The 19,572-nt window shown below is 41.8% G+C and overlaps 1 protein-coding gene across 1 annotated transcript in view; it reads right to left on the bottom strand.

Moving 5' to 3' along the window:
• LOC122543741 (scavenger receptor cysteine-rich type 1 protein M130-like) overlaps nucleotides 1-18,482 on the bottom strand; it is a 33,085-nt gene extending 14,603 nt beyond the window's left edge. The window contains exons 1-4 of the mRNA XM_043682502.1: nucleotides 18,323-18,482; nucleotides 5,298-5,330; nucleotides 3,698-4,012; nucleotides 2,814-3,128 (exon numbers count right to left, since the gene is read on the bottom strand). Coding sequence (XP_043538437.1) covers nucleotides 2,814-3,128; nucleotides 3,698-4,012; nucleotides 5,298-5,330; nucleotides 18,323-18,482 — 823 coding nt within the window. The remainder of the gene's footprint in view (nucleotides 1-2,813; nucleotides 3,129-3,697; nucleotides 4,013-5,297; nucleotides 5,331-18,322) is intronic.
• Nucleotides 18,483-19,572: the final 1,090 nt, after the last annotated feature.

The following is a 19,572-nucleotide window of genomic DNA, read 5'->3' as shown; positions in this document are numbered from 1 at the left end:
TGATAGTATAGAGGGCTGTTGTAGGCTGCAGCGGGACATTGACAGGATGCAGAGATGGGCTGAGAGGTGGCAGATGGAGTTCAACCTGGATAAATGCGAGGTGATGCATTTTGGAAGGTCAAATTTGAAAGCTGGGTACAGGATTAAGGATAGGATTCTTGGCAGTGTGGAGGAACAGCGGGATCTTGGTGTGCAGGTACATAGATCCCTTAAAATGGCCACACAAGCGTACAGGGTTGTTTAGAAAGCATATGGTGTTTTGGCTTTCATTAACAGGGGGATTGCGTTTAAGAGTCGTGAGATTTTGTTGCAGCTCTATAAAACTTTGGTTAGACCGCACCTGGAATATTGTGTCCAGTTCTGGTCGCCCTATTATAGGAAAGATGTGGATGCTTTGGAGAGGGTTCAGAAGAGGTTTACCAGGATGCTGCCTGGACTGGAGGACTTATCTTATGAAGAGAGGTTGACTGAGCTCGGACTGTTTTCATTGGAGAAAAGGAGGAGGAGAGGGGACCTAATTGAGGTATACAAGATAATGAGAGGCATAGGTAGAGTCGATAGCCAGAGACTATTTCCCAGGGCAGAAAGGACTAACACGAGGGGTCATAGTTTTCAGCTGGTTGGAGGAAACTATAGAGGGGATGTCCGAGGCGGGTTCTTTACACAGAGAGTTGTGAGAGCATGGAATGCGTTGCCAGCAGCAGTTGTGGAAGCAAGGTCATTGGGGACATTTAAGAGACGACTGGACATGCGTATGGTCAGAAATGTGAGGGTGCATTCATGAGTATCAGTGGTCGGCACAACATCGTGGGCTGAAGGGCCTGTTCTGTGCTGCACTGTTCAATGTTCTAAAATAATTACGTTTACTTCACGAACCTGCTTGTAACACTCACAGTGAAATAATCTTCCTAACAGACTGCTTGTGATGACTCATGCCGAGTCCTGTCGAATTTAAATAATGAGGATGCGTTTTAACACTCTATGCTCAGTGAAAATCTGTGCTGCATTTGGTGATGAGTGCTCGCGAAGTTGGATTAGCTTTGAAGGAGGAGTCACCAAAGTCAAGATGATCATATAACTACACGCTCGTGAGAGAGAGAGAGAGACAAACTGATGGCGATTGAGCCTGAAGGTTACCACTAAGCAGCTGAAGGGCGAACGATGGAGACATTCAGGCCAAGTTCAGACCCAGTAGGTATTGCACCAATGCTGTCAGCATCAACTTACATCACATCCCAGCCATTCGGCCAACTGAGTTACTGGATCTCCGTCGGAAATGCTGCACTCCAATGCGACTCGAATGGCAGAAGTTACCAATATTTTCGATATTAAAGCACTTCAATTAAATATGGTCAACAAGGGAGTTTAGCAGTTTAAGATAATTGAGACATTCATGACGTTTAAAAGCATAGTAAGGATACTAATAACAGCCTCACATTTGTGGTTTTGAAAGAAGGGATTTCCCAAGTTTGCATTAAGATGCAAAGTAATAGCTCATGATACAAGACATTAATGTGTTCAAACCATTAAGGATGGTAGCTATCAACTTTAGTCGGGCAATGAAAGGACGGCAGAACGGATAGACAAGTGACAAATGGGACTTAATTCAAAAAAGCATTAGGGGGCATATTCTGGCAGCCAGGAAAGTGACAGGAAATCTGTATGTGGAGGTTTCACTTTTTCTCTATTCGGATTTTGAATAAGTGCGTATAGAAAGAAGGGCTGAGGGCTTCAAGTTGATACAATACATGACACGCTAATCAGCTTTGCAACTTTAACTTCAATGTGGAGTTAGAGTTAGTTACTGCAGAAGCAGAGAAGCCACGTTGATTGTTATCCAGTTGTCTTTAGGATAATAAAAAGCGGTGTGTACAATTATGTACAACACATTATTCACAAAGGATGTCATGGTCTTTGAGGAGATACGAGCAAGCGATACTGGAGTAGACATACAACGACGCTTCTATTTTCGAGAAGATTGTATGAGACCAGCTGTCGTTTGCATTGAAACAATGGAGCTGAAGTTACCCGAGAATGTGACTGCTCAAATAAGTCAGCTGAGGAAAATAAATTACTTCCGTTAGCCGATCTTTGGAAGAGTAATAGGCACAAAGGTTAAGGTTAGGGCAAGAGGTGTGGTGTGCATTGGAATGACACTGAATTGGATAACTGATCATATGGACACTATTATAAATTACACAGTGGTCTTAAGAAAGGTAAGTTCAAACCGACGTGATGGTGACGGAATGCGTAGGATCGCCTCCAGACGCCATGTTACGTTCAGAATGCGATGGTTGAACAAATGTCCATGATGACAAATGTTATATGATGAAGTATTGTGAGCTGTAAATGCATGCTGAAGAATTTGTCGGAGAGAGTGCTGTTTCATTATTTTAAACAGTTTAGATACACTGTTCAAAAATGTTAAGGGGGGCCGGAAAAGTTAAAAGAAAAGCCTGACATGAATTTAATTGATATTCACTTCAATTTACCTACGTTAACACCTGCTCACTACTATCTTAATGATTCGACGTTTACACAATGGAGACAATAAAACATGTTGAGTGCAGACAGTTTACAAACTTGACGAAATCTCTTTTCCAACACAATTGCAATATTTTTGAACTACCTTATGTCCCAATAATTGCGTGTTCACTATGCCACATTGCAGCTAGTTGCTTGACTAGTTTGGAAACTACAAGCACTGTTTAAAATCTGGCACAGTTAGAGCAATGTCAGCAATGCCAGCAGTATTACTTTTGCAAACATTAAAGCGAAATGCGTCCCTCTTTCTCCATTACATCTGTCCTCACCTGAACATATCAGGGTGACACTGTTGTGTCCAATGCAATCCTGGTGCGTGGTTGAAGACCAAGGGCACTTCCCCAGCTGAGTCTCATTGCCCGTACATTTAAACACCTCAGTCCCCATGAGCACAGTACTGCCGCCAGAATGAGCAGAGCTTGAAACAGACACTGCCACTCCACAATGAAGCTGCGCACAGACCACATTAGCGTTTTTCAAATCCCAGTCAAGACCACACACTGTTTTCCAGGTGTCACCAAACAGGACCTCCAGTCTGCCGAAGCATTGGGAATTTCCAGGGACCAACCTCGGAATGATGTGGTCTGAAAAGAGAAACATTGAATCATAACGACTACAAACAATACCAATTCATATTATTGACGGAAGAACATTCATCAGATTAATGGCAGATCTGAAATCTCTGGATACAAATGATTCCGTCAATCAGTGTGAGTTTGCAGCCCTGTCAATCTCACTTGTGTTCATCACCAGAATCCTGATCCTCAGCTCGTCAAAGAGAAAACGACTTTCAGGCTAAAGATAAATGACAAGTGATTCTGCTCGCCAACACAGTGTCGAGTCTCATTATAAATTGGGTTGTAAATGTGATAGTTCCAGGGGGGTATCTTTCGATTTGGCTTCAAGTGACATCACTTTGGACACCTCTCCTTCCCCTTCACAGGAGCGTAAACAGTAACAGGTACTCACCTCTCCCATTGCCTTCAAATGTTCAACACATTATATGACGATACCGAATAAATCCAATGAAATAAATTCCATTGTTATTCTGTTTATAATTATTGGGCAGTTTTCATTCTGCTATCATATCCACTTCTAGTTTCACAGCACTGGATTGTGATTAAATTACATAGAAATGACAGTAGATTTTTACCTGAACAGATGACACCAATATCATTGTCGTGTGAGGTGCCGTTGTTATCAATTCTGCTTATTGGACACTCCAACACCATACGTTCGGTCCCTTTGCACTCAATGCCCAAGTATATAACGAGTCCGGATCCTGGTCCAAAGTGAGCCCCACCGAGAGCAGACACAGCGGTACCACAGTTCAGCTGCCGACACACAACAGTAGCATCCGGAAGGTCCCATTCATTATGATTGACAGTAAACCGCTGTCCATTGAATTCAATCTCTAATCGACCAGCACAACGACCGCCCCCATTCTCAAGTCTCAGACGAAATGCCTCTGTAAGATGCAAAAATAGAAACGAAGGTTAACAAGTTACAAGCATGAAAACGCGCACCAGAGCCGTTACCCCCCATTCACCAAGCAATCAGGGTCAGGGTATGGGAGAAATGCACTCTGCTACAAAATAACGCAAAACACCAACTGGGAATGCTGAAAGGGGAAGGGTATTTTATAAAATGGTATTCATCACAGAAAGGGAGAGTTCGTCAAATGGCCCCATTGAGAAAATTATCTCAACAGGACAATGTGGGAATTTATTCCATCTGTGCAAAGTGAACATCACCACTTGGGTCAACATCCTCCCGAGCCTTTTCGAACCGCTGCAGTCCATTTGCTGTTTGTAGACCCTCAATGTCCCTCAGCGAGGGACTTTCCGGATTTTGATCGACGACATTGAAGGAACGGCGACATGATTACGAGTCCTGATGGTGAGTGCCTTTGGGGAAATTGCAGGGATTGCTGCTCCCATGTACTGTCTGCCATTGCCCTCCTAGACGGAACTGGTCGCGAGTTTGAAAGGTGCCGTCTGAAGATTTTTGGTGTATATGCAGTGCATCATGTAGATCATGCACACTGCTGCACTGAGCGTTGGTGATGGAGAGAGTTGAAGTTTGTGGATGTAGTGCCAATTAAGGAGGGGTTGCTTTGTCCCTGGGTGGTGATGAGCATTTCGACTGCTGTTGGAGCTGCCACCATCAAGGCAAGTGTTCAGAAAACACTTGAACTTCAGGGAAACCGAAGGGGCGGGGTCAATAATGGTCTGGGTTCTATCGTTCTCAGCAATGATTGGCAGGAAGGCTCAACCGATCACCCCTGGGAGCATCATAAAATGAAACAGTACTGTGTCTATCACAGCCGGAAACGTTGCGGGATGCGCGGTGATGTGCGCACAATGTCAGCGCTCACGAGTGAGTGAAGTAATTTGAATACGTTTCCAACAGCAGCACTCTGTGTGCAGCTGGCTTTTCACACCGTCTCTATTCACTGTCTCTGTATCTGAGTACTGCGGTGTGGATGGGAATTAATCTTTCACATTCTCCCCATTCTTTGTCTCTGTCTTTGAGGACAGCATTGCGTGTGGGAGATAAAGCTTCACACTCTGTTGTCCAGGAATACTTGAACTGGAGACCTTCAGCAGTAATGCCTCCCCCTCTCAGTTATAAACAAAGAGCTGGTTAACAAACGAACACTAATGCATGGAGACTATCACCACAGCTTCGCGTCTGAACAGATAAACCCCAGTGTAGGGATTCCATGCTCTATTAAAATAACATGCAATTACCTCTCAAATCGGCCTGAGTGTCGACAAGTCTACCTGAAATAGACGGATGAGAATTATAGTGTTAGGAAGCAATGCAACACCTCGACATGAATTAAACAGATCAAACAAACTGGGGTGGAGTATTATCATTACATTGAGAAGTAAGTGATACCTGGAAATGAGAAATCATAGTTTCATGTAATACTTATAAATCAGAAAATATAATTTCTGGAGCAAACAAATGCTGCCATTTATTTCTTCTAAATTTATCTTCAAAGTTTTCACACAGACACGGACAACGACAACCCAACACATTGGGACCTGTGGTGAGCCTCTTTGGGATGTGTTGGGGCAGTGTGAATGTTTCACAAAATGACTAATTGCTCTGCTTGCTGCTGCACTCCCGACCTACTCAACGTTATTCCTGAAGAGAGCATTAATATTTCCTAGCGGCTAAAGCAAGGCGCCCCCATCAAAGGGTTTCAGGATACTAAGATTTTTGCTCGATCAACAGTGCTGAAATAAACAGCAACTGACAGTATTTCGTCAGCGAGTAACTCTCCAATTCGACTTAAGTGTCGCATTTGGTATCTTAAACATTCGGCTTCTCACTGTTCCTGTGTCTGCAAGGCAGCAGCATCACAAGGCTCAGTCATCAACAATGAAAAGCAGCAATTCTCAATTTCACCAATTCCTAAACATGCAGTCATACCATGCATCAAAAGAGACAGTTTAATATGTAACTGCCGACAAACACTTCCCTTGGACAAAACACAGGAAGGAGGTCACTGGGTCCGGTGGGTCAACGCTATCTCTTTGAACAACCAGCTTAATTAGTTCCCTTTCATTTCCTTGTTGCGCTCAAATTGTCACTCCAGTACATACATATATATTCAACTGCACTGGGGACAGGATGATGATGAACCCATTCTGTATTTTTTAAAGACTCAAATGTACTGAGTTTGCCCTGTTAATGACGTTCATTAATAAGATATTGTATTCCCCTCGTAAGGTCAAGCAGGAATCGAAACTTGTTGGGAATTTAAATAAATTTAACGTTTCTCAGATTATGCGACAAACTTTGATCATTTTCAATTTCCGGTGATTTGTTTTCCCGTGCAAATTTCAAATAATCCGTAAACCCCGAATGAACTGTTTTCAATCTCGGTGTTTTAACTCTACTTTCACGATTTAAGAGAAGATGCACCGCCCTGTACAGTGTGTTGAAAAATGGTCACTTCCCCTATGCATTGATTCATTCTGTCCCTGCTGTACAGATTCTCGTATAACCTGCATTCATCGAACTGATCCATTCTTTCCCGTGTTTATGATGTGTGGGCAACATCCCCTCAGTTCAATGCAGAATATTTAATGCTTGCTCCTTTAAGAATGTAGTTAGTCATGTAAAATGAGGAACAAAAATCTAAAACAATGTCCTGCAGGCTGGTGCGTTCACTGGAATTTTGTCCTTATTCAACTTAATCAAATTTCAGCCTCACCTCTTTCTCAAACTTTTAATTTTCATTTACTTAAACCGCTCACTATATCGGCTGTTCTCTCCCATGTGCTGCTGCATAATTTTTAAGTTTGTGAGAATTTTGGTCTGTTATTTTGCACACTGTTACCTGTATGTCAAGAGACTTAAAATTGCCAGAGCTCGGTTGATTTGGTAGAAAAAGATAATAGGGATCACATTTTATTTTGAAGGATTGTGTTAGATTATACAAGATAGGTTGTTTACTTTAAGGCGATAGATCACACTTTTGATGTACCTTGCGAATTGCACCAGTTTTGGAAAACGCCAAATCCAAGTCACGTCATTGAACAATGCATCTTACGGGAGCACTGTTCCAACCAAAGGATGCTGGAGTAATATCAGCCGTGACTCTATACAAGATGTATTTAATAAATAATTCTGGTGTTTTGGAGCACGTATGTCCACTTGATTAGCTTTTAAAACATTTACTAGCTCTCATGATACTTCTATTGCAATATGGAAATACAATGTTTTAGCTTTTATTAATAGAGGGATCGAGTTCCGGAACGAGGAGGTTATGCTATAGATGTACAAAGCTCTGGTGCAGCCACACTTGGAGTATTGTGTACAGTTCTGGTCAGAAAGATGTGGAAACTTTGGAAAGGATGCAGAGGAGATTTATTAGGATGCTGCCTGGTATGGAAGGAATGTCTTATGAGGAAAGGCTGAGGGACTTGAGGTTGTTTTCATTAGAAAGAAGGTTGAGAGGTCACTTAATTGAGACATATAAGATAATCAGAGGGTTAGATAGGGTGGACCGCGAGAGCCTTTTTCCAAGTATGGTGACGGTGAGCACGAGAGGGCATAGCTTTAAAATGAGGGATGATAGATATAGGACAGATGTCAGAAATAGTTTCTTCACTCAGAGAGTAGTAAGGATATGGAATGTTTTGCCTGCAACGGTAGTAGATTCGCCAACTTTATGTACATTTAAGTCATCATTGGAGAAGCATATGGACGTACATGGAATAGTGTAGGTTAGATGGGTCTCAGATTGGTATGACAGGTCGGCGGAACATCGAAGGCCGAAGGGCCTGTACTGCGCTGTAATGTTCTATGGTGGAGAACATGGTTTTCAATGTGGAATGAGTTGAGAGTTGGTGTAATTACTGTACTCCACACACTTAGTCTTGACATACTCTATTCAAACACGGGATGCTGACTGACGACTTCAAGTATAATCGGTGTAATTAGCGAGATGTCAAGTTTATTTCCAGTCTGCTTCAGCTACATGAGAAAGGCAGGAACAACTTGTTTTTTTTCTCTCTGCATTAGTACGTTCATTTAGATTTCACAAAGCAATTCCAATTAGACTGAAATCTCCATAATTCAGCACAGTATTGGTCAAGCAGGGAAATATAGAGAACCAAATTACTAACCGCGATAAAACGTAGAACAGTTGTCATTTTTGAATGCGACTTAACACTTAATATGTATTATCGGAAAAATATAGAAGTTAAATAAATAATTATCCTCTCGTTTTACACTTCTCATTAGAAAAAAAAAGCACACAGCTGGATTTCAGTCATGCACTAACACTCAAAACAATTTCAGAACTAAAGAATTCTTAAACCGTTCATTGTATCGGCTGTTCTCTCCCATGTACTGTTGCATAATTACTACGTGCGTGAGAATTTTGGTCTATTATTTTGCACACTGTTAAATACATGTCAAGGTACTTAAAATTGCGAGAGTTCAGTTGATTCAGTAGAAAAAGATGTTAGGAAAGACAGTAAACAGTTTTGAAGCACTGCTTAAGATCGTACAAGATTGATTGTTTATATTAATGTGATAGAGAACACTTTTGTTGTTCGTTACTAACTGGGCAGTTTTGGAAAACGAAAAATCCATGTCACATCAGTTGCATCATTTTGAACAATACAGCTGATGGGAGCATGTTCCAATCAATGGCTGCAGAAGTAACATTAGTCGTGACTCTAGACAAGATATAATTAATGAATAATTCTGGCATTTTGAAACATGTATATTCATTTGATTTTTTTTAAGCATTTACCCTGAGGCCCACTGAAGATGTTACCTCGTAGGGTGACGGAACGTCTGGAAATGAATCTACACGCTCAGCGGGCAAACCTCCATCAGAACCTCAACCTGAGCTACAAATCTTAGCAAAACTCGCTATTTACTATCTCACGTGATATTTCTATTGCAACATGGTAGCGGACATGGCTTTCAATGTGGAATGTTGGTGAGAGTGCTCTACACATTTCGGGGTTTGACATACTCTATTCTAACACCAATTGCTGACGACTTCAAGTTTAATCGGTGCAATTAGCGAGATGTCACATTTATTTCCAGTCTGCTTCAGCGACACACGGAGGGCAGGAACAAGTTATTTTCTTTAATGGTAGCATTCATTCAGATTTCACATAGTCATTCCAATTCGACTGAAATCCCCGTAATTCAATACAGTATTAATGGAGCTGGGGAATCTAAGAAAATAAATTACGAACAGTGACAAAAACGCAGAACAGTTGTCAGCTTTGACTGCGACTTAACATTTAATATGTATTAACTGAAAAATATAGACGTTAAATAAAATAGTCTCCTCTCATTTTGTGTGACATTTATTATTTGAAAAAAAAACACACGCAGTTGGATTTTGAGTCTTTCGCTAATAGTGGAATGATTTCTGGACTGAAGAATTCAAGTCAAATTTAAACAGAAAACTTTGAGTTGAACATTGTTTCCTGAAAGTGCTTCGGTCTTTTCTTTCTTTTTGCAAATTAATAGTTTCTAAATATGCATTAGTGGATTGACAAGTCAGTTATTCATAATTCCAATGAATATTGAAATGATTTGTACAACTTGGAAGTTCGCATTTCATGCTCTTCTCTAATTGTATAACAACAAAAAACAACATAAGAAAAATCGCCAAATTAATGAGCGGAGACATTCAATATCAACTTCTTTATCATCTAACCTGAGAATGTTATTTCTGGAAAAAATAAATCGCACATAAAAGCAATCCAACTGCCTCACCGTTTCCCGACTTGAAAGATTGCAACGATCACAATGAAAGAAAATAAGATGCAAGTGATCCAAGTCTAGATTACATTTGTTTTTTTCTCTGGCAGATCTGTTGTCTCAATAGCATAATTTCACTTCTTTTCCAGACAAGTGGGAGGTCTATTTCTGGAATGCTGTTGCATTTGAAAATTTCGACTCTCAGATTTCTTTAAACGTTTGTAGAATTCTAATTGACCCCCTGGTCTCGAAGGTTCACAAACTCTACTCAAACATGTCTTTCAATTGTTTGGAACAGCGTCGTTTTTGATGAAAAGAATATTCATGTTTTGGTCCCCAGTCAGGTATCATTCCAACTAAACCCAAAATGCTTTCAATTAAATTCCGTCCAACGACTTCGTGATTTCTCTTGCTTGTTGTGAACTCCCACAAGACAACCCGCTTCACAAAACAGATCAATACAAATAAGACACCGAGTGAATGGAAAATTACTGTGGTGGTTAGAACTCTAGAATAAATACAGAGAAGGCTGGAGGAACTTAACTATCCCAGCAGTTTACGTGGAGAGAAAAGCATTATGTAACGTTGCTGGTCTGGGGTGACACTTTTTTAATGTATTATTCAGTTCTGAAGAATAGACAGGCCGGACTTGAAATGTTAACAGTGTTTCTCTCTTCACAGATGCTGCCGGACCTACTGTGTTTCTCCAACCATGCTTAAAACGTGGTAGTGTTATCCTTCCTCTCCAAAACATCGATGTTAATATATTTCAATAAAGCTCCTTTCTTCAGATATCAAACTAATCATAAATGAGTGTATAACGTTTCGAAACTCTAGAACGTGAAATGTAGTCTTCGAACCAAGTGCTGTGCATATCTATTTTGCTTTGTCTGCTCGGAGGACGGCAGATGGTAGAGATCTGGGTCTAAAATTGTGGAGCTGGAAAAGCACAACCTGTCAGGCAGCATCCGATGAACAGGAGAGTTGACTCTTCAATCATGATCTCTTCACCAGGAATCCTACTATATATATACATATACATACATAGTGCAGATGTATATTCCATAACTTCACCCAGTTTCTCAAAATTAAAAATCTTAATCGCTGCCGTAAAAATCTCGATGGTCAATGGAATTTTGCGTCAGTAGATCTTTTGTGTATTTATCTGTGATAGTTCCATGAGTATTAACTAAATAACAACTAAAATCTCAATTTTTATAAATGGGTTCTTTTAATCATATTGCAGGGGCAGAATTGTCTGTAATAGAGATAATAAAGCAAGCAGTTTTGGTCAATTAGTTTACACCCTGGATCCATTGACATTGACAGCATCAATACATTATACTTAGAAAACTGAAATTTTGTCATTGTTGAATTTCAGTTGCTGTCTCTGTCGTATGTGGCAGTAGACAAACTAAGTCTGAAAGTGTGGTGCTGGAAAGGCACAGCTGGTCAGGCAACATCCGAGGAGAAGGATTCCTGATGAAGAGCTCCTGCTGGAAAAGTCGACTCTGCTGCTGCTCTGATGCTGCCTGACCGGTTTTGCATTTCCAGCACCACCGATTTCGACTCTGACCTCCAGCCTGAGCAGTGCTAATCTTTTCCTAGTAGTTAAACACAGAGGGCAAATAGAGTCACAGAGTCATAGAGATTTAAAGTATGGAAACAGACCCTTCGGTCCAACCAGTCCATGCCGACCAGATATCCCAACCCAATCTATTCCCACCTGCCAGCACCCGACCAATATCTCTCCAAACCCTTCCTATTCATATACTCATCCAAATGCCTCTTAAGTACTGCAATTGTACCAGCCTCCACCACTTCCTCTGGCAGCTTATTCCATACTCATACCACCCACTGTGTGAAAACGGTGCCCCTTAGGTCTCTTTTATACCTTTCCCCTCTCACCCTAAACGATGCCCTCTAGTTCTAGACTCCCCGACCCCAGGGAAAAGACTTTGCCTATTTACCCTATCCATGCCCCTAATAATTTTATAAACTTCTGTAAGGTCACCCCTCAGCCTCCGACGCTCCAGGGAAAACAGCCCCAGCCTCTTCCTGTAACTGAAATCCCCCAACCCTGGCAACATCCTTGTAAATCTTTCTGAACCCTTTCAAGTTTCACAACATCTTTCCGATAGGAAGGAGACCAGAAATGCACGCAATATTTCAACAGTGGCCTAACCAATGTCCTGTACAGTCGCAACTCGACCTCCCAACTCCTGTACCCAATACTCTGACCGATAAAGGAAAGCATACCAAACGCCTTCTTCACTATCCTATCTACCTGCGACTCCCCTTACAAGGAGCTATGAACCTGCACTCCCAAGGTCACTTTGTTCAGCAACACTCCCTAGGACCTTACCATTAAGTGTATAAATCCTGCTAAGGTTTGCTTTCCCAAAACGCAGCACCTCGCATTTATCTCAATTAAACTCCATCTGCCACTTCTCAGCCCATTGGCCCATCTAGTCCAGATCCTGTTTTAATCTGAGGTAACCCTCTTCGCTGTCCACTGCACCCCCCAATTTTGGGGTCCCCAAAACTTACTAACTGTACCTCTTATACTCGCAATTGGAAAAATGTATTCATATTTTCATTCCATTCCACGACACAGTCTAAGTAGGAGTAAGGCTTGCTTAAAAGGAGATTCAGAAACTGTATTTAACACAAAGCAAGATATTTCTGTACATATACACATGAAAACTGTCAAAGAGAAGTACACCTTGGCATCAACCAGAATCTGAACAGAATATTAATTCTTTCTCTATAACTGGATAACTGCTGCTGGAATTTCTGTACAATTCACATTCTGATTCCTAAACTGTGCCCCATTATCAACAACGCATATTCTGGATTTATCAAAGAAACACTACCTAACTTGCTGTCTTGAACTGAACAAGATTTCAGAAGGAAGACTGGCACCTGGGACGAAGAAATTCGGCTTGATTTCCATCCAGGAGAAAGTGAGGACTGCAGATGCTGGAGATCAGAGCTGAAAATGTGTCGCTGGAAAAGCGCAGCAGGTCAGGCAGCGTCCGAGGAGCAGGAGAATCGACGTTTCGGGCACGAGGAACTTCCTCAGGAATGATTTCCATCCAGCCGATTGGGTCACGAGTTTAATCTGTCCACGACCAACATTTAACCATAGAAGTGGCACCGTCGGAGTTAACGGCATCACTTCACCTTAGCTCATTCAGGCAATTTAAGAAAACTGCAGGTCCCACCAGCAATTACTGCAAACAGAACATGGAAACACCACATGCAAGTCCCCAACCAGGTTACAATGACATCGCTGAACTTTGACTGGATGCTTGATTCGGATTTTGCGATGGTCTTCCTCATATTCTGTGATGTGCCTGACCTCAATGGAATGCATTGGCCCATGAATTCAGACCACAACCGTTAGTTTGGACTTTCAGCCCAAATGAACGCTGACCAAGTCAACAACCACCATTTTCTTTGAACAAATAGAAACAGTCAGATGAATAATGTCCGAATATTAATTGTCACCTAACCCGTTCATCATTGAGAATAGATTGAGCAAAAGATTCTTTCTGGATATTACAATGGTACGGTTTTCCCAAGGGCTTATTTGAAGAAAATTATGGTATTAACCAATATCGATAGAAACACATCAGTTCTACCCTGATACGACCCGTGAATGCATGGCAAGTGGCTTAAATTAACAGGTCTATGAATTATATCACAAGGTGACGCCTGCGATCATTGCAATCTGAGAGTAACACCCGAATCTGTGTTAGCTCATTCCACACAGCGGTTGACTGTTGTTTCACAGACAGCGAGCTCACTGGTGGCCCAGAATCCGCCGCACAGGACGGTAACAGAAAATCTTCCAGCCGTTTTAGATTTTCTTTGAATTTGATTTCTTGTTTGCTTGCTTTAAGTGACAGTAATGCGGGCAAACAAATCAAATCAAAACGAGTAAACTGCCTCGAGTTTTCGGTTCAAATCATCTTTAGAACTGTTTGGAACAACTCCCACTAGAAAACCGGAAATATGTTTAAAACGGATTGACATTTACGAAGAGCTGACACTGTCAGAAAATTTATATTATGGTCAGCCCTGCCTCAATTTGCAACACTCCTGCCCCTGACTCAGAAAGGCAATTGCTAAACACACTTTCTCTCAGTAACTCGGCGCGAAATGATCAGTGCAGTGCTGAGGCTCGTTGCACACACACCTTTAGTGATCTCTGGACTCTGCGGGAAATGGAGAGGGTGGATCCTGCCCGTGTTGCTCCCTGAGCAGACTGTCCAACTAATTTGGTGGAATGCCTCATCACCAGCGCTTTCCAACAAGCACCAGGACATTGCTTAGCTGCTTGTGAGGAGGGCAGTACCTATGAGATCCTTCTCGTCTGCCTGGACTGCCTGAACCAACCCATGCTGCCATTGAAGCGGCTCTGGGGTTGGGATGGAGAGACTGTCACTGAGCTCATTGTGAAATGTGTCTTTTCTGAGTATGTCTGTAGAAAGTTGCAGCACTATTTACCAAGGGGTTCTGAGACTCAGGCCTCCGTGCTCTACGGTCTGTTCCCCAGGACTGTGTCTGATGTAATACCAATGCGTTTCTGCATGAATTACCATATAGAAGTGATCTCCTTCACAGATAATGCATGCACATAAAGATGTTTTATGAATAAAGTGTATTTTTGAAAAACGCATAAACCTTTCAGAAGAGCCACTAACCCGATGATCCGACTGAGCTTTCAGCATCAAGTGTTCCAATACAGGCAGAGCATGTTATCGACATTGCCCTGAGCAGTGACAAACTTTTGACCAAACTCAAAAAGTAAGAAAAACACTTGTTCAAAAAAGGATGAACTGCAGTTACTAGAAATCAGAAATTGATAGAAATCAGAAAGCAGAAATTGATAGAAGAATCCAAGCAGTTCTGGCAGCGTCTGTGGACAGAATGTGGAGTCAAAGTTTCGGGACAGTGTTTTTGTTTTTGATAAACACCTAACTGTGCTCCTTATCAGAGCAATGAATTTAAAACTTAACTCCGGAAAATAGTGCCTGTATCCTTTCCAAAAGTGCATAAATGTCTCAACATCACAGTGACACACAGTTCCTCTGTTTCTTTGAGAACGTGAACAGCATGGTAGATATGCAACACTATGGAGAAAGTTTGGTGGAATCTAACAGCAGAAATACCAGCCAAAATAAAAATGTTAGAAATTCAAAAGAAAACCAATTTACATTTTACGCTTTCACAAACTTTGCCAAATGTGGATATTGTTCAGAAAGTTTACACACGACACACGCTGCCAAAACAGCGAGAGAATCGGTTACTAAAAGACACAAATTAAGTAGGCTTTCAACTCTGTGAGCTGTACAGTAGCCACGCAAAACAAATGCAAGGATTGCAGGGAATGGTGATGGGATGGTGTTTGGGGGAGGGAGCTCTGATGCCTTCTAAAGTCGTGCATAAACATCATAGCAAAATGAAGAGAATATAATGTTCATTCCACGTCATGTCAATATTTTCTTTCGCATGGACTGATCGTTACATTATCTGATTTATATGTAAGTAATAAATGGCCTATCAATGATAAAGAGAATGCATTCAATAAACCATAACTCACAGTTCAATAGCTGCAGAAGGAGCAATTTCAGGGCGGTAACAAGCATCGTCCCAGCTGGTGGTTCCAAGTGAAATGTGAACATTAGCTGAACGCTGCTCCACCGATACTGAACAGCATTTAACTTATCAAATTACTCCTCGATTTCTGTAACAGCTCGCTCCTCAGAAACGGTTTGTACACAGCCACGTGCTTATTTCCATCAACAGTTAGATTTTGATGTGCACACACTGTGAAATGAAGTCTTGTCTTCTGCACCAATGAGAAATGATGTGACCATTAATGGGTATAATGAAACCGGGCTCCAAACACGAGCTCATCTTGACGAATCAATGATGTGTAAGATTATGACTTGGATGCGAGTCCCCACTCCGGATTTCATATCATGCCATCACACAACCACAGGAGATTAATGGTCTCAGGTACTTTGAAGACGCTGTGCAATTCAACATCTCTTCGAGCAGCTGGAGAAACAGCTCAATTTCCACTTCTGCACTTTATACCGTTCAAGACTCAAAATGGAGACGAACAACTTCAGAAAAGAAGCTCTAACCTTCATTTCGATGATTATTCACCCTTCCTCCTTCACGTGTTTGTGTCCTGTCGGCACTGGGCTCAACAGGGGCAGCCCAATTTTCACCCCAATCATTCGCACCCATTCGGAATGTTAATTGTCTCCTGTATCACAGCTAGCAGGCCCATTAGCTTTTACAATGGGCACGCTCCCCATCTGTTCCACTCACTCCTGCGCCCCGTCTGTCCACAGCATAAAATCTGTCATCATCCAGAAGTCACGTTCTACTCAAGATGTTAACTCTCCTCTGTCCACAGATGCTCCCAGGCCTAATATCTTCCTCAAATGTTTGCCTTGCTTGTTTTTGATTTCAGCTTTCCATCATCCAAAAATGTTAACCATTGAACTAAGCTTTTTGTTTAAAAGAAATACTCATTAAGTCCCCAGGAATCTTATTTTGTCATTGTTGCAGGTAGTGACTTCCACATCTCCGCCACTCCACTGGTTTACCAGCTCCCTCATCATTCCTTCCAATATTTAAACAATCATAATCATTTATTTGAATTTATTTAGTAACTTACTCGTGAGAGGGAATGTTTGATTTTTTTTCCTCTTCGTCTGTGAAATATGCTCAAATATCAAATTGTGTTGACTTTGCTCCGAAAATTGCTGGTTCTTGTGGGACCAGTGCAGTGCGATGCATTAACAGCGCACCATCATTCAAATTTGCCAAATATCAAGTTTTCTTATGTTCCTCATCTGTAAATTGTCTGTGACTTGACGCCATGGGGAACTGTGACTTTAGATTTATATTACATACAAAACGTTTATCAATCATAGAGACTGGGAACCTGCACTTCCCACCATTATAGGAGGTGGCAATAGATTTGATGCATGTTTCGGTCAGCCACATTGCTCGAACATAGAACATAGAAAATTACAGCATATTCCAGTCCCTTCGGCCCTCGATGTTGCGCCAATCTGTGGAACCAATCTGAAGTTGATTCTATTTCCATCAATATGTCTCTCCAATGAACATTTAAATAACCTTAAAGTTGGCGAGACGACTGTGTTCCACGCCGTACTACTACTACTCTCCGAGGGAAAACAAATGCTCCTATGTCTATCATCCCTCAATTTAAAGCTGTGTTCCTTTGTGCGTGCCATCACTATGCGATGAAAACGGCTCTCACTGTCCACCCTGTCCACCCCTTTGATTGTCGTATGTGTCAATTAAGTCACCTCTCAACCTTATTCTCTATAACGAAAACTGTCTCAAGTCCCTCAGACTTTACTCATAAGAGCTTCCCTTCAAACCAGGAAACTTCCAAGTAAATCTCCTCTGATCGCTTTCTATAGCTTCCACATCCTTCCTATAATGCAGTGACCATAACTGTATGCAATACTCCAAATGCAGCCAGACCAGATCTTTGTACAGCTGCGGCATGACCTCATGGTTCCGAAATTCAATCCCTCTGCAAATAAAAGCTAACACCCCAAACACTTTCTTTAAAACACTATCAATCTAGGTGGCAACTATCAGGATTTATGCTCATGGACACCGAGAGCGCTCTGCTCATTTATATCACCAAGCATCTTACCATTAGCCCAGAACTCTTTACTCTGGTTACTCCTGCCAAAGTGAATCACTTCACATTTTTCCGCATTAAACTCCATTTCCTAACTCACACGCCAGCTCTGCAGCATATCTCTGTCGCTTTGCAACCTACAACATTCTTCAGCACTATCCACAACTCCACCGACATTCGTGTAATCTGCCAATTTACTCAGTCATTCTTCTCTGCACACATTTAGGTCATTTATATAAATGACAAACAGCAGTATCCACAAAACGGTTTATTGCCGTACACCCCAAGTAACTGAACTCCAGGATAAACATTTCCCGTCAATAACCACCCTCTATCTTCTTTCAGATAGCCGACCTCAGATCCAAACTGCTAAATTACTCTCAATCCTATACCTGAGCACTTTGTGCAATAGCCTACCGTGGGGAACCTGATCAAACGCCTTACTGAAATCCATATATACCACTTCAAACGCTTTATCCTCACCCACTTGTTTGGTCCCCATCTTAAAGAACTCAGTAAGGCTTGTGAGGCACGACCTGCACTTCACAAAGCCTCAACTACCCCCAATCAACTGATTCCTCTCTTGGTGACTATAAATCCTCTCTTCTGGAGCAGTTTGAAACACTTTACCCTCAATCGTACAAGACTCACTGGTCTATACTCACCAGGGCTGTTCCTACTCGCCCTTCTTGAACAAGGGGACAATATTTGCTATCCTCCAGCTTTCTGGCACATTTCATGTAGACAATGACGACATAAAGATCAAAGCCAATGGCTCTGAAATCTCCACCCTGGCTTCCCAGAGAATCCTACATTGAATCCCAACTGGCCCAGGGGACTTATCAATTTGCAAACTTTCCAGAATTACAAACACCTCCTTTTTGTGAACCTCAATCCCAATATGTCTCGTAGCCTTAGTATTCGCCACGATAACATTGTCTTTTTCCAATGTAAATACTGACGAAATATTCATTTAGAGCTTCTCCGATCACCTCAGACTCCATGCACAACTTCTCACTACTATTCTTGATTGGCCCCAATCTTTCTCTGATCATTGTTTACTCCTGATTTACCTGCAGAAAGCCACAAGGTTTTCCTTGATCCTATCTGCCAAATACCTATCATGTCCCCTTCTGGCTCTTCTTAGTTCTCACTCAAAGACTTTCCTGGCTAACTGGTAACTCTCATGCACCATGTCTGAGTCTTCACGTCGCCTCCTAACGTAAGCTTTCTTCTTCCACTTGCTAAGAGAGTCAACTTCGTTGGTAAACGACGGCTCGCTCGCTGCTTGACAGACACATACATAATTGCCAGTCCCTGAGCGATAACTCGTGCTCTGCAGCATATATCTATCATTTTCCACCGCTAAAGTAAACATAACCGAATTGTGGTCACTATCACCAAAGTGCTAACCTACCTCCAAATCTAACACCTGGCCAGGTTCAATACCCACCACCAAATTCAATGTGGCCTCGTACCTTGTTGCCTGTCTAACATACTGTGTCAGGAAACCGTCCTGCACACATTGAACAAAATCTGACCTATCTAAAGTACTCGAACAATGGTATAGTATTTCCAGTCAATATTTCGAAAGTTAGCCCCCATAACAACTACCCTGTTACTCTCGCTTCTATCCAGAATTATCTTTGCTATCCTTTCCACTCCATCTCTGGAACCTTTTGGACGCCAATAGAAACCTCCCAGCAGAGTGACCTCTCCCTTTCTGTTTCTAACCTTAGCCCATACTACCTCGGTATACGAGTCCTCAAACGTCCTTTCTGCTACTGTAACACTGTCCTTGACTAACAGTGCCACATCTCCCTGTCTTTTACATTTTTCTCTGTTCTTACTGAAACATCTAAATCCCAGAAACTGCCACATCCATTCCCGTCCCTGTTCGATCCATGTGTCCGAAATGGCCACAACATCAAAGTCCCAGATACAAACCCATTGTGCATTCTGAAAACAAAGTCAGCAGATTTGGGATGAAAAATGTGAACCGACTATGTTAAAGTTGAGAAGAGAGAAACAGGGCCACAGCCTGTGGCAGTAAAAGACCTGGT

This window comes from Chiloscyllium plagiosum, chromosome 44, assembly GCF_004010195.1.
Source record: "Chiloscyllium plagiosum isolate BGI_BamShark_2017 chromosome 44, ASM401019v2, whole genome shotgun sequence".
Classification (NCBI taxonomy): domain Eukaryota; kingdom Metazoa; phylum Chordata; class Chondrichthyes; order Orectolobiformes; family Hemiscylliidae; genus Chiloscyllium; species Chiloscyllium plagiosum.
This window is presented reverse-complemented; position numbering and strand designations above follow the sequence as displayed.